Below are 13,724 nucleotides of genomic sequence, written 5' to 3' on the forward strand. Positions count from 1 at the left end.
AATAGCTTGTTTTGTTTGTTTGTTTGTTTTTTGTTTGTTTGTTTTCAATGGGTTTTTGAGGTTGTTAACTGTCAAACTGAAGCAGTTCTGAGATCTGCCCCAGCAGGGCACCAGGTCGTGTATCACGTCTGTCAACTGAAGCGAAAGCTGCCCCCGGCCACAGCGGTCACCACCGGGACTGGGTTTCAGCCACACAGCTGAGATTAGTGACCCAGGAAATCCAGTGACCCAATTACCTGAACAGCACCCTTCATCAGACCGAAGACTCCTCAGACACAAACACTTAACGATCCATTACCATTGTCTAATTAGGATAGAGCTGTAGTTTTAATGGTTGCCAACAAAGCACGTCAGAGTGTATATCACACATTCTGCACACAGCCATTTATTGCTCATGTGTGTTTCTGCTGTGTCTTGTTTTGTTGTGTTTTTTTTAATGGATTGAGGCACATGCTAATGTTAGAATCCAACTTAGGCTTTTAAAATATTTAAATCTGAATCTTTCTCATCATACTATATACACACACCCACACACACATACATACATACATATTGTCGGTCAACAGCACTGAGGGCTTACATCCGTGTAGGTTTCTATAACTTACCTGGCCACTGTGGTGAGCTGGAGCCATGTTGGGGGTCTGCTGAGTGGCTTAACCTGTCTGAAGCAGCTGGTGTCACTGACACACACCAAGGATTGAGTCCATGAAGGGACACAAACATCTACGCAGCCTTTCACAAACACACACATATACACACATATTCATGCATTTATATACACACCCACACACACTCAAGACTGCTTGTGAATAATTCAGCTTTGCACGGCTGCCCATACAGTTACATAGCCTTTCATATTGGCAGCAGGTAAACAGGCTCTGGAAAGGTGAGAGGCAGTATTGAGAGATTCACAATAGGTGGTGACACATGAGAGAGAAAGAGAGAGAGAGAGAGAGCGAAAGAGAGAGAGAGAGAGAGAAATTCCATCAGTCTTCCCAAAAGAGTCCACATATTCAGTTCCCTCCTCCCTCTGGGAGAGTTCGAAAAGGTTTTCTCAAAGTCATACACCCAAGAAGAAGTGGGTCCTTTCAAAACCTGGAGGGTGTATGAAAGTGAACACATATCATCACTAATTACTGTAAACATCTTGAATGAGTAGGTTACCTGTGAACCTCTGCAGAGCCAATATGTCTTACAGCACTCCAGATAAACAGGCACAGTGTCACGAGTAGACTCTCGAAGATATACAATGACAGCAAGATATTAACAGTAGTCGTTTCAACTGAGCCCCGCTGGCTGATCACTGATCAGATATGACAGTGTGGTTTAATCAGGGTAGCTTTTTCTGATCTCGTCCAACTGATTTTTTTTTAAGTGAATTATAAAAACACAGACCAAAGGGGAATAGCAATTTATATATCAAACAAATACTAAATACAGCAGATTGTACACACCCCATAAATTTCTGATAAAATGGGCGAATCGGAGTAAAATCGAGTGGAATCGAATGAAATCGGTATGAGGTACTATGAGAAAGTCGAGTGTATTAAAATCCAGGTCTAGGCCACTCCTCATTATGTTAAACTTAATGAACCTTTAATAAACCACACGTTAATAAGCATATCCACAAACGTTTATGCTACACCTGTTAAAAATGACAACTCAAAAAAGGCAAACACGTTCTATATCACGTGAAAGTCACATTAGCCTTTCGTGTCACTGTGCAATTATCATGGCGCTAACTGATGATAAACACGGTCTTATTAGAGGTCATTTACAGTCTAAATGATACGTTAGACAGAAAGCCTTTTCTAGAGATTCTCCGTGCGCCGGCGTCATATGTCGCCAAAGAGTTCGTGGCGAGGCAATTAGGGAACAAAGCGGTGTTTAATAATGTATGAGTCAACCCTTGGCCGATCGTGTATGACAACTGATCTCAACGCGATCCACCTCTGAGCTCAAATGGGCATAATCCTCCTCATAAACCGCTTTTGAAACATCGAATACACTTAAGAGTTCGGGAGTGGCTCTCAAACTCGCTGGCGAACGACAGCTGAACGGAAATTGCAGAAGCCTTCACTCTGTGCAGCTGCTTTTGTGGAATTGTGCAATACCAGTAAAATATCTCCACTGCACCAATCTGTGGATACGTTATTTTATATAGACTATAACTGAAAGGCAGATCACGTTCATGAATTTGACCCAAAGTATTCTCATCACCTGATTTGTTATACCTCAACTGTATCTCAGTTAATCTTCCCATCAATACATCTGCCTGTCTGTCTGTATTTTCAACGTGTAGTCGTCGTGTGATTCTGAGCATTTGCAGAATACATATGTTTCTATAATCAGAGATTTACCAAATAAGGACCGCACTCGATCAAACAGAATGAGTGACTAAGTCACGCGGAATGTGTGTGTCATTTGTGTGAAATTTAAATTTTTCAATAAGAGATGAGTAGCTCACAGATTCTCTCCGTGACGGTCAGTGATGTTTGGTTATGGATGTTATGGTTATTGGTTACGGTCAGTGATGTTTGGTTATGGACCGTGTGTTGTGTTCATATGCAAACTCACATGTGTGTTCTCACAAAATCGTTTAAAAAGACATAGCACCACACGAAGTGTAGACAGGGTTTATCTTACGTGACTGAACGTAAAGACCAATTGGATCATAAATATAACAGAGACAGGAGTCATGTGAAAAATTTTTTTTACTTAGAAGTCTGTAGTGTTGAAGATACAAACAATAATTAGAGTTCTCATAAGTGATTGGTTCACTACAAAAATATAATCTAGACACCCCCCTCAAAAATGCTAAAATACCAGCATTTCAAGAGACAGTACCAAAATATTTCCTCGGATCAGAAAAACTCCCCTTTTTAAAAACAAACACCACCATTATAACTGGTACAGATTATTTCCATTTACATATATATTAACCATTTTACTACAGTATTTTAAAAAAAAAAAAAAAAAAATTACAATCCTAAATTACATTGCTAATAATTGGCATAAAAAAGTTGACATAAAAAAAAAACTTAAAATTGAGCCCCATTGAAAGTTGTACCCCCTAAAAGCTACAGCATATGTGCTACAGTAGTGGAAAAGTACCTATAACAAAGTCAGAACTTTTGTCTCTCTTCTCTCCATTCTGTTGGACGGGGGGGGGGGGGGGGGGGGGGACGGGACCACAAAGGTAATACTAATGCTGTTGTAAGGGTGGGGGAGCAAACAAACAAACAAACAAATAAACTCAGCTGGGTGTTTCACTATCTACGTGGTTCAACGGCAACTCTTCTCAGTATAAAAAGTCCTCAATTGTTGCCTGGTCAAAATACCCAGAGTCGTCAGAATTGTCCAAAAAAAAACCAAACAAACAAATCAACAAAAAAGATTGAGTATTTACTTCCCTTGTGTAATTAACTGTCCGTGTCTTGTTTTCATTATTTTTTTCTAAGTTTGAGGTCTTCAAATTTCTGTATAGAAATATTACACATGTAAAATTAAATATTAAAAAAAGAAGACAAAAAAAAAAAAAAAAGAAAGAAATTTCCACTGACACGCCCCCCTTGTGAAGCTCCTCCCACCCCCTACAAAAGGAGGGTGGAGATTACAAAGAGGGCGTGTCAGCTCAGCTGGAAGGCAGGAGATGGCAGAGAGATGGAATTTGATGGCGTGTCAGTGAATGAGTGGTGATACAGTGGTTGGTCTTAGCAGGCACAGATGGTGGTCCCTCTTTCTCTCTCTCTCTCTCTCTTTCTCTCTCCTCACGGTAGCACAGGGTGAGAGCCTTCTCTGTGCAGGAGCAGGGCTAACAGTGTTCAGTAGTGGCACCAGCTGTAGTGTACAGGTGTGTCCTAAAAGCCAGAGGGCTGGTCAAACTCCAGCCTGGACGAGACGTGGAGAGGATGTGGCTCAATCTGGGATAGGGAGAGAGATCCGTTTACATCTCTGTTCATTTAGCTGTTAACTGACGCTTGTAGTCAGAGTGACAGCTGTTATTCTCTCTCTCTCCCTGGCACTGTTATTTGTCTACTTCCTATGTCAGAGGTCAAACATCTCTGGAGCAACCTCAGGGTTACATGCCTCATTTAGCACAGACTTCACACAGCAGAAACCCTCCAGACACGAGGCCTCGAGCTTACATTAACCTCCCATATTATGTGTGTAGGTGAAGTGTTTAAAATGAAATAGTAAAAAAAAATTGTTTACACACACACACACACACACGTAAGTGTGTATGTGAAAAAGAGAGAGACTAAGAGGTGTGTATTCCAATCTGACTCAAGTTTATTCCAAATTAATTTGTTACTAAGAGCAGAGAAAATGTAACTGACCTACATCTCACAGTGAAAACAAACAGACAGACAAGACACCCACCTCCATTACTCAACACTTGGCCCACTGAGGGTTTGGTCTTCATATTGTTTTCCAGCAATACCCTTTAAAACAAACACAGTCACCGTTTAGCCAATCACAGACTTTCTCACAGACACGGACCCCTAATCAGAGCCTGAACAGCACAGATACTCACGTCTGATCACCTTCTAGAGACTTCTGGATCTCCTGAAGCACCTCTATGTTAGAGGAAACACATTCAAATGAATACAACAGTTATAACTGCCATTAGTCAGTTCTAATCATGAACCACTCAAACGGGTACACAACAGCACTGATAAACACAAACACATTTACATAAACAAACAAACAAACAAACAAATAAATAAAACCGTGTCCACGTTTTCAGATGCACAGAGAATGTTGAATGTATGAGGGTGTGTGCAGCACACAGACAGACATGTAAGTTTGTTACTGATCATGCAGCGAGAGAGATGACCATTCGAGATGTAGTCATATAGCAGCAGACAAACAGGGCTCAAAGACCTCAGTGCTCTGTTTCTTCTCTCTCAACACAGCAACTATCACACACACACACACACACACACACACACACACAACACACAACACACAACACACAACACACTGCTTCTGCTCACTCGTGACTGTTCAGCATGTCTAGAATAATCAGTAGTCCTGTTAACTCGCCGTTCCTTTATTCATTCGATGCCTATCTCGTTTTTCTTTTTTTTTTTCCTTTTTTTTTTTTCCCTTTCTCTCTCAGGACGCTAATAGCTAACTGCTATACTCACGCTCATCGTTCAGCAAAGCATGCTCCATTACTTGTCTAGCGGAATTCTCTGGAAAAACACAAGCACACGGCTGGTCAGGTCAGTTCGGCACAAGCTGTCAAAAGCCAAGCGATGTTTCACAGGACAGGCACGGTGGTCAAACAGGTCGTACACACATCAAAACATACGGGACTGGTTTTCCAGCCAAGCATTAGGACAAATCCAATATGTATTAAGTGTCCTAGAGTACTGGTCTAGGATCAGCTGGGCTTGAGCCAAACAACTGCATTTATTGGGCTTAAGAAAGCTATAAGCTGATCCTAGATCAGAACCCATATTGACAAATTTGATATGTAAGATCACTGGTCCTTGTTTGTATTGGAAGTGCGGTGCTTCCAAGCATAATGTTATTTCATATGAAATTAATCTTAATGCTTGTCTGAGAAGCAGGTCCTTATTATTGGCAGCGGTTAGGCTGTGTAATAAGGGAAGGCAATTATCAAACAAAAGGCCTGATAACATGAACAACGACTACAGAATGGGATGCCATTTGTTTTTTCATATTCTGTGAAGCAGTTGATGTAGCATTAATGCAGGTGTGGTTTAGTAAAGACAAAACAGCACTGCTGTTGTCGTCTCACCAAATTCTTCAGTATCCTCACGGCAGATCCTGCAAAACACACACACACACAAACACACACACACACACACACACACACAAACAGTAGATCATATTATATGAGAGGACATTACAACTGCTTTTTCCAAAAGAACTGTTTCACTTTTTACAACCAAAATCTGTCCATTTTCTTTTTTCTTCCTGGGTTTACACATACAGCTGTCAGCAGGTGCACTCACCTGTGCTCTGTGGCTGCTCCATCCGGCTGATCTCTGTGGGTGTGGTCTGGGTGGGAGGAGCTGTGAGTCCTGGGCGGAGCCTCCACCAGACAGCGGGGCTCAACCAACCAGCGTGCGGACAATGAGAAACGCTCAAACTCAGACGGAGAGATAAGGTAAAATCCTGCCAGAAGGGGGAAAAAAAAAACTCAGATTAGGGGAGCATCCATTAGTGTGGGTCAATACAACTATAACTGGATGCCACATAAAATAACATAAAGTGAAGAAACAAATGTTATTTATTTACATGGCGTTTTTCAAATTAAGAGCACAGAAAAACCTGAAGAAAAAGGGGTTCATGAAATACAGCATAGAAAACAACAACAGAAAAACATGAATTAAAATTCAAGTAGAAGTCTTCTGTAAAAATAATGGATCTTCCAAAGATTCCTAAACTCAAACTGATGAAACTTTGTAAATAACCACAGGTTCATAATGTTTTACCCCTAGATCGTCTGAGGGGATAGGTCATCGCCCAGAGGTGGCATGTACACAGAAAACAAAACCGGCTCTAGAACAGACCCTTGAGGGACACCGCAGGTTACAACAGGACTTGGATACGTCCACACTCAGGAGACGCCTGAGCATCAATGCCAGCATTCAAAAAAAGAGGAGACTGAATACTGAGAAGACAGAGTGTGATACAGAGTGAGCATGTGTATGTGACCAGCACACTCGTGAATATCAGACCACATGATGGTGGTGGTTGTTTATGAGTGGGACAGGACTGTGGGGTATACTTATGAGAATAAGTGTCTGTGAGTGTGTGTATGAGACCATGTCGGTGAGTGTGTATGTGTGTATGACTGTCTGATTGCGCGTGACAGTCTTACCCTGGCCATGCTTGGTGAACACACAGGATGCGATACCACTGACATCCTCCTTGCGAATACAGGGGTAGTGAATCTGCATCTTAAGGGCAGGCATGGAAATGACATGCAAGTCGCCCTGATTGGTTAAAATCACCAGGTTATTCTCCCCGTAATCCTCCACTCTGACGCTGCCGAACCAGGCCACACCCACACGCCGGACACGAGAGCCGTCCGTCGCTGTCAACTTCAGCTTTGTCTTACTGCTCACTTTTGGCAATGTGAAAAGCTACGCGCACACACACACACACACACACACACAGAGATTAGAGATTAGCAATGAGATTAAAAAAAAAAAATAGTCTTTTCGCTGACATCATGTGTGGAACAGGCATACATGAACATTAGCAGAAGCTATGAATTTTGTGACGCAAGCATTATATTACATCAAGGCAAGAAATTGTAAAAGAGTATCAGTCACTGTGATGTAAACACTACATAAAATCAGTGAGAACGATCCACATGGCTACTCTCCCTTCCCTCCAGTTACCGGCTGACAGTTAAAATAAGGAGCGTTAAAATGCACAGAGACTGGGAATCTCTCACTTTAAACTGTTCCTCCGAGACGACGAGCAGGTGGTGTGCTCCTATCATGTCGGGACTGCGGGCCAGGTCATGGGCCACCTCCAGGGGCTCGGGCAGGGGGACGCCCCGGCCGTCCAGCACTACCAACCCCACCACTGGAGCACGGTGCATCAGCTGGATCTCTTTTACTGTGTACGCAAGGGGACAGAAACAGGGGTGAGTGTAAAATCAGATGTCCTGTTTTGAGCTAGTTGATCATTTAAAAGTTTGAATAACTTTTGTGTGACGTAGTGCCTTTTAAGCACTGTATGTATTTTTTAGGAGTGTGTGCAAGTGTGTGTGTGTGTGTGTGTGTGCTTACCTGGGTGTGCAGTCACCTGGTCCTCCATGCGTCTCTCCACAGGCGGAACGCGGAGCATGAAGGCATATACAGCCCCACCGTTTGTCCCCGCCCATAGAGACGGTGAGTTGTGAGAACCTATGACAACAAATAACCTGGTTACTAATCTCAGATTATTAACTTGAATTACTGATCTGGGATTACCAGCACGTTAATCAATAATTCATAGTCCCCGCCCACAAAGACAGCGAGTTGTGAGAATTTAAGAGATCAAATAATTGAGTCATTAATCTGGGATTACTCATCCGGGTTACTGACACTTGATCAGTATTTCAGTCTTTTACGATAGATATGTCAATATTGCAGATTATTACAACAGCCTGGGTTCTCAAGGGTTGGAGCTGAAGAGTTACGCACATTTCTAATGACCGTCTGGTTTGATAGTTGCGAGTGTAATACCCATGTATGCTGGAAGGAGATGTTTCCTAGCACATGGGAGCAGGCATCTGACGACTGTGTACTACATAATTCAAAGTGCAAGTATTTTCTTGCTAATTATGGATGCCAGTGTTTCTGTGCTTGCATTAAAAAGTATCTTGATCTCCATAATTCTGACACGAAACACAAGTTTTGTGTTTGAGTTCCTATCCCTAATTGGACCAGGGCGGTCGCTTACTGTCGCTGAGGAAAGTGTCGGCAAAGTAAAGAGTTCGGACGAGTCCGGTGAACGAGTCGTCTGAAGAACGAGCCTCGATCTTCCTCTGGACTGGCGCCAACTCCATCTCCTGCAGAGCCTCTGCCTCCAGACGGGCGTTTATCTCCTGTAACTACACACGGACGCGCAGAGACGCACACGCAGACGCACACGCACACGCAGACACGCACACACACGGACGTGCAGAGACTCACACACACACACACGCACACGCACACGCAGACACACACACACACACGCAGACAGACACACACACGCAGACACACACGCAGACACAGACACAGACACGCACGCACACACACACGCACACACACACGCACCCAGACACACACACACACACACGCACACGCAGACACACACACACACACAGACACACACACACACGCAGACACAGACACAGACACATACACACGCGCACACAAACGCAGACACACACATGCAGACACAGTGAGTGTCAGCACGATTTCATTTTAAGCCCATAAAGAATGTGTTGAGTGTGTTAACAGGGGAGGAGAAAGAGAAGCTGTCATCAGTGACCATCATCAGTGTTTAGGAGCATAAAAACAGTCCATATTTCTAATTTTAATCAATGACTAAATGTCTCGAGTCCTGAGTTTTGTCGGAGGTCTAAGCACTGTCTCAGAAAAGACATGCATCAGAGCAGGAACTGGTATTACAGGTGTCAGAAGAACAGTGCAGGTGTGTGTGTGTGTGTGTGTATGTGTGTAACTATTTACTTCTACAAGGCTCATGCAAATGAATAATAGGAACTTTCTGTGTGTGTGTGTGTGTGTGTGTGTGTGTGTGTGTGTGTGTGTGTGTGTGTGCGTGTGTGCGTGTGGTACTAAGCGCTAAGGCCCTCCCTGACTGACTCACCTTGGCGGCGTTATTGGTCTGATGTTTGCGCATGGACACGCGGCTGCGGCGGATTCTTCGGAATGACTGACGGAGAGATTTCTTTATGGACTTCACACGAGACAGAGGACCCTCCAACGCCAGCTGGTCATTAGGGTTCAGTGTACATCTGCACACACACACACAGACACACACACCCCTGTTATAGCAGCTCTGCGTTCACTTTACTAAAGCCTTGCATTTGTAGCAAAAACGGCACTTATTCATGTTCTCTTAGCATGCAGCCAACACAACCATGTACAATACAGTGCATACACTGTCCAGTCCACAGACAAAGGTCACAGACAACTGTATACAACGTATCATTCAATGGCTGTTGTCATGGTGATGAATAATATAAATGACAGCTGAGCGTACAGTAGTTAAGGGACAGTTGCCAGGGTGATGTGGAATGGTGAGTTTGAGTGACAGCTGTGGTAGTCAAAGATTCCAGGCATGTGAACTGGCAGATGGAGCTTATTTGGCTATTATATGTACAGAGTACAGAGTTATGGGCAGAGTATAGAAACATGGCACTGTGACCAAGTTCAATTACTCTGAACGAAAAACAAAAACAAAAACAGAAACATTGTCTAAATGTTACATAGCCAGCTAGAAAAAAATACATTTAATTTGAATGGATGAAAATGGATGCTGTGAACTGAAGGTCAATTAATGTCCTGAGTATAGGATTGACTATAACATCACTTATTCACTAGTAAAGTTTTTGTTTTTCTCTAACAGTGGTGGCTTCACATCATGGATCCTGGAAGAACCAGGACAATGTGGGCCCTGCACGTGGGGCATTTAAAAACTAAGATCCACTTTCCACTGTTTACTGAGTTCTCTGCCTATGGTTTACATGCACACTTGACTTCTAACTAACTTGTTTGGTCTTGTTAGTTTAATTTCCACTGAAGTATCCTGATATGGGAGTTTGAGTTTACCTGACCAGTACGCTGTTTTTCTGCTGGTAGTCGTAAAGGCCGAATCCGTGACTGGTTCCGAACGCCACCAGCTTCCACTCGGAGTGGAGGGCGATGGCCGTGACCACGGCCGGCGGCTGGCACTGGACCAGAGCAAAGGGTTGGAAACCCGGGGGAAAGGTCACGGGTTCGTCACGCACATCCAGACGGGCCTGACCCTTCCAGCGGAACCCCTCCTGCCCCTGCAGCAGGTCCACCACCGTGGGCTCCACCGTCTGCTCTGCCGCCTCATCGTTCAGCTCCATCACCAGGATCTGACGCACACACGCACACGCACACACACACACACACACACACGCACACGCACACAGACACGCACACGCACACACGCAGACACGCACGCACGCAGACACACACGCACGCAGACACACACGCACGCAGACACACACGCAGACACACACGCAGACACACACACGCACGCAGACACACACACGCACGCAGACACACGCACACACACACACGCAGACACACACACGCAGACACACACATGCAGACACACACACGCAGACACACACACGCAGACACACACACACACACACGCAGACACGCATACGCACACACGCACGCACACACACATACACACACACACACACACACACACGCACGCACGCAGACACGCATACACACACACACAAGCGCACAAACACACACACGCACGCACGCACACACACACACGCACGCACAAAAACATTAGTATCACCAATTCAACATGGTCAACTGTTCCTTTACCCCATTCCCATGTTTCAGTTGTATTTATTAGTTTAATGTGTTGTGTTTTTTAAATCATCTTATGTTGGGCCAGTTCAGTTTTCAGTCATGCAGTCATGTCCATAAAGTCATTCATCAAAACTACAGAGCCTTCTTCAAAATTTTTTTTTTTTGGTTTTATGAGGACATGTGGAATTAGGAATTATTACTGTGCAGTGTTAATGTGCTAGAAAGCCTGTGGGTCGCTCAGGGTCAGGTCAGTAAGACATACTTCATTTACTGACTTGTCCCTTTTCCCCAACAAACAAAGTTAAGCCTCTTAAAAAACACAAAGAGTATGATTTCAATGAGTGGGCGGGTCCACTTCATCTCCCAGTAAAACAACAGCCCACAGCTAAACCATTGATCTCAGCCTCCCGCCTTTTCAACACACTCATCACATTTCTCTAATGTCAAACAAGGACAACCCACACCCACACACACACACACCCATTTCCATACACACACCCACATACACACAGCAACACAGATAATTAAAAATCAGAGTGTTCGAGTCTCCTTCTCTCATCCATTATAAACAGCGGCCTGTAAAACCCTACAGAAAGGAGATCCTTTACGAGACAATCAGGAAATCGCTCACACACACACACACACACACACCACAGATCACATTTTCTTCCCCGAACAGGAGAGAACGGTTCCAGTTACTTCATTGTCTACGCAGACTCACTGATCACGGCCATAAATTGTGTAACAAATAAATTATATTTGTATAAAAATATCTGTAATCATATCGTGATTGAAGATACCTGATAGCATACCATACTACTATCGTACCCAATACCATAGTATTTTTTTTTTCCTCAGCTGACGAACTAAACACGTCAAAACACTCTTCCACTTGTTTTAAATCGTTCAGACCGTTTTTTTTGTCTGTGGGCCCTTATTTATAATCACAGTGCTAAAAGTATTCAGTGCAGTTTGACCATGTTGGCTTGACTGCTGTCTCTCCGTTTGGGCCTGTGTCCCGGAATGTCAGATGAATGCCAGTTTGAATGTGAGATGCCACATGTACATGTAAAACTCTTAATGCTGCTCTGGGGTTGGGTTATGTGGTGGGTGTGTGTGTGTGTGTGTGTGTGTGTTACCTGTCCTGCTGTGCCCGCCACCGTCAGGTACCCGCTGTATTTACACAGGTGGATCTTCTGAATGCCAAGCCTGGGGTCATCGCTGTAGGGGTCAAAACAGCCCACCTATCTCACACACACACACACACACACACAAAAACAAACACAAGTCAGTTTATTCGGTCATTTTCTCAGCCGACTGTAACTGTATAAGTGATAAGACACACGCAGGGGGTAGGTAATCCTCGTCCCACAGGTCCACGGTGCCTGCAGTGTGTTGCTCCAGATCTATGCAAATCCAGGTCCTGAGGATCCCCCCCCTAACTCCAGTGTGTTGGATTAGTGTCATAATCCTAAATGTGTTGGGCTTCCCCAGGAGGAGGACTGATTAACCCCCCCTGCCAAGCTCTGAAAGGCTCCAGGTTTGGGACAGACCTTTCGGAAAGGGGGCCACTCGCCCTCTGCCCCCTGGTTCATGTTGTCGTTGGGGTCTGCGTCTGTGAGGAAAACCCCAGACGTGCTGAGTTTGTACATGGGTGAGAGACACACCCCCGACGCGTCCCAAAACCGAACCGTTCCATCTTCATGTCTGGGAAGAGGGACAGGACAGAGACACCTTTAAACAACTTTTGACCATGCACAATATTAATAAAGGGCTCGTTCTCCGAGAGAGAGAGAGAGAGAGAGAGAGAGACAGAGAGAGACAGAGAGAGAGCGAGAATTTGAAATCTTCATTTATTCAGCCAGGGGCATGTTAGTTTCCTCAAACAAACAAACAAGCAAACAAATAAATTTAAAAACTAACAATCACAAATGAACATTATGAGTGGAGATAAGGACTCATTACAGAGACACAGGAGCATCCTGCGGGACCCGCCACTGGCCGTTTCATTATGAAAAAAAATCATTTTATCACCACCACAGGATGTTTTTATGTCTTCGCTGAGAAACGAGCGAGTGTGTGTTAGAGCTGTGAGCTGAGCTCGTGCTCTGTAAAGTGTGTGTGTGTGCGCGTGTGTGCCTGTGTGCATGTGCGTGTGTGTGTGTGTGTGTGTGAGAGAGAGAATTTTGGTATGAGCAGAGAGATGTACTGACCCAGTCAGCAGCAGGTCTCTCTGGGGTGGGTCTGGCGCAAGGTTCTGGCCTCCGTTTATCGGCCACGGCTAAAGAGAGAGAGAGAGAGAGACACGCAGGAATAGCGAAAGAGAGAGAGAGAGAGAGAGAGAGAGAGAGAGAGAGAGACGCACACAGGAAGCGAGAAAGAGAAAGAGAAAGAGAAAGAGACACACAGAGACAGGAAGAGAGAGAGTGAGCTGGTCTGTCTGTTGGCATACAGACCGTCCTGATGAGGGCTGTGCTCTCACACACAGGCTGGGGTGACGGTTATTGTTCGTGGGGCGTTTGGTGTGTATACCTGTGTCACTGTTGACTGTTGAATCACACTGATGACTAACTCACCCTTGAGGGGGTGACAAGTATTCCTGAAAATGCTTAGCAAATCCATTACGTTTCCTGGGTTCACACAGCGCAG

General features: G+C 44.4%; 1 protein-coding gene across 1 annotated transcript in view; it reads right to left on the minus strand.

Annotated features, from left to right (window-relative positions):
- Window positions 1–3,176: 3,176 nt before the first annotated feature.
- The window catches only part of llgl2 (LLGL scribble cell polarity complex component 2), a 27,548-nt gene continuing 17,000 nt past the window's right edge, over window positions 3,177–13,724 (minus strand). Inside the window, exons 12-26 of the mRNA XM_030774288.1 lie at window positions 13,289–13,356; window positions 12,629–12,782; window positions 12,215–12,319; window positions 10,320–10,612; window positions 9,355–9,502; window positions 8,440–8,590; window positions 7,785–7,901; window positions 7,445–7,611; window positions 6,863–7,127; window positions 5,991–6,153; window positions 5,774–5,802; window positions 5,154–5,201; window positions 4,538–4,580; window positions 4,384–4,445; window positions 3,177–3,923 (exon numbers count right to left, since the gene is read on the minus strand). Of these exons, the coding sequence (XP_030630148.1) occupies window positions 3,919–3,923; window positions 4,384–4,445; window positions 4,538–4,580; window positions 5,154–5,201; window positions 5,774–5,802; window positions 5,991–6,153; window positions 6,863–7,127; window positions 7,445–7,611; window positions 7,785–7,901; window positions 8,440–8,590; window positions 9,355–9,502; window positions 10,320–10,612; window positions 12,215–12,319; window positions 12,629–12,782; window positions 13,289–13,356 (1,818 nt within the window). The 3' untranslated portion in view covers window positions 3,177–3,918. The remainder of the gene's footprint in view (window positions 3,924–4,383; window positions 4,446–4,537; window positions 4,581–5,153; window positions 5,202–5,773; window positions 5,803–5,990; window positions 6,154–6,862; window positions 7,128–7,444; window positions 7,612–7,784; window positions 7,902–8,439; window positions 8,591–9,354; window positions 9,503–10,319; window positions 10,613–12,214; window positions 12,320–12,628; window positions 12,783–13,288; window positions 13,357–13,724) is intronic.

The sequence above is a fragment of the Chanos chanos genome, chromosome 5 (genome assembly GCF_902362185.1).
Source record: "Chanos chanos chromosome 5, fChaCha1.1, whole genome shotgun sequence".
Lineage (NCBI taxonomy): Eukaryota > Metazoa > Chordata > Actinopteri > Gonorynchiformes > Chanidae > Chanos > Chanos chanos.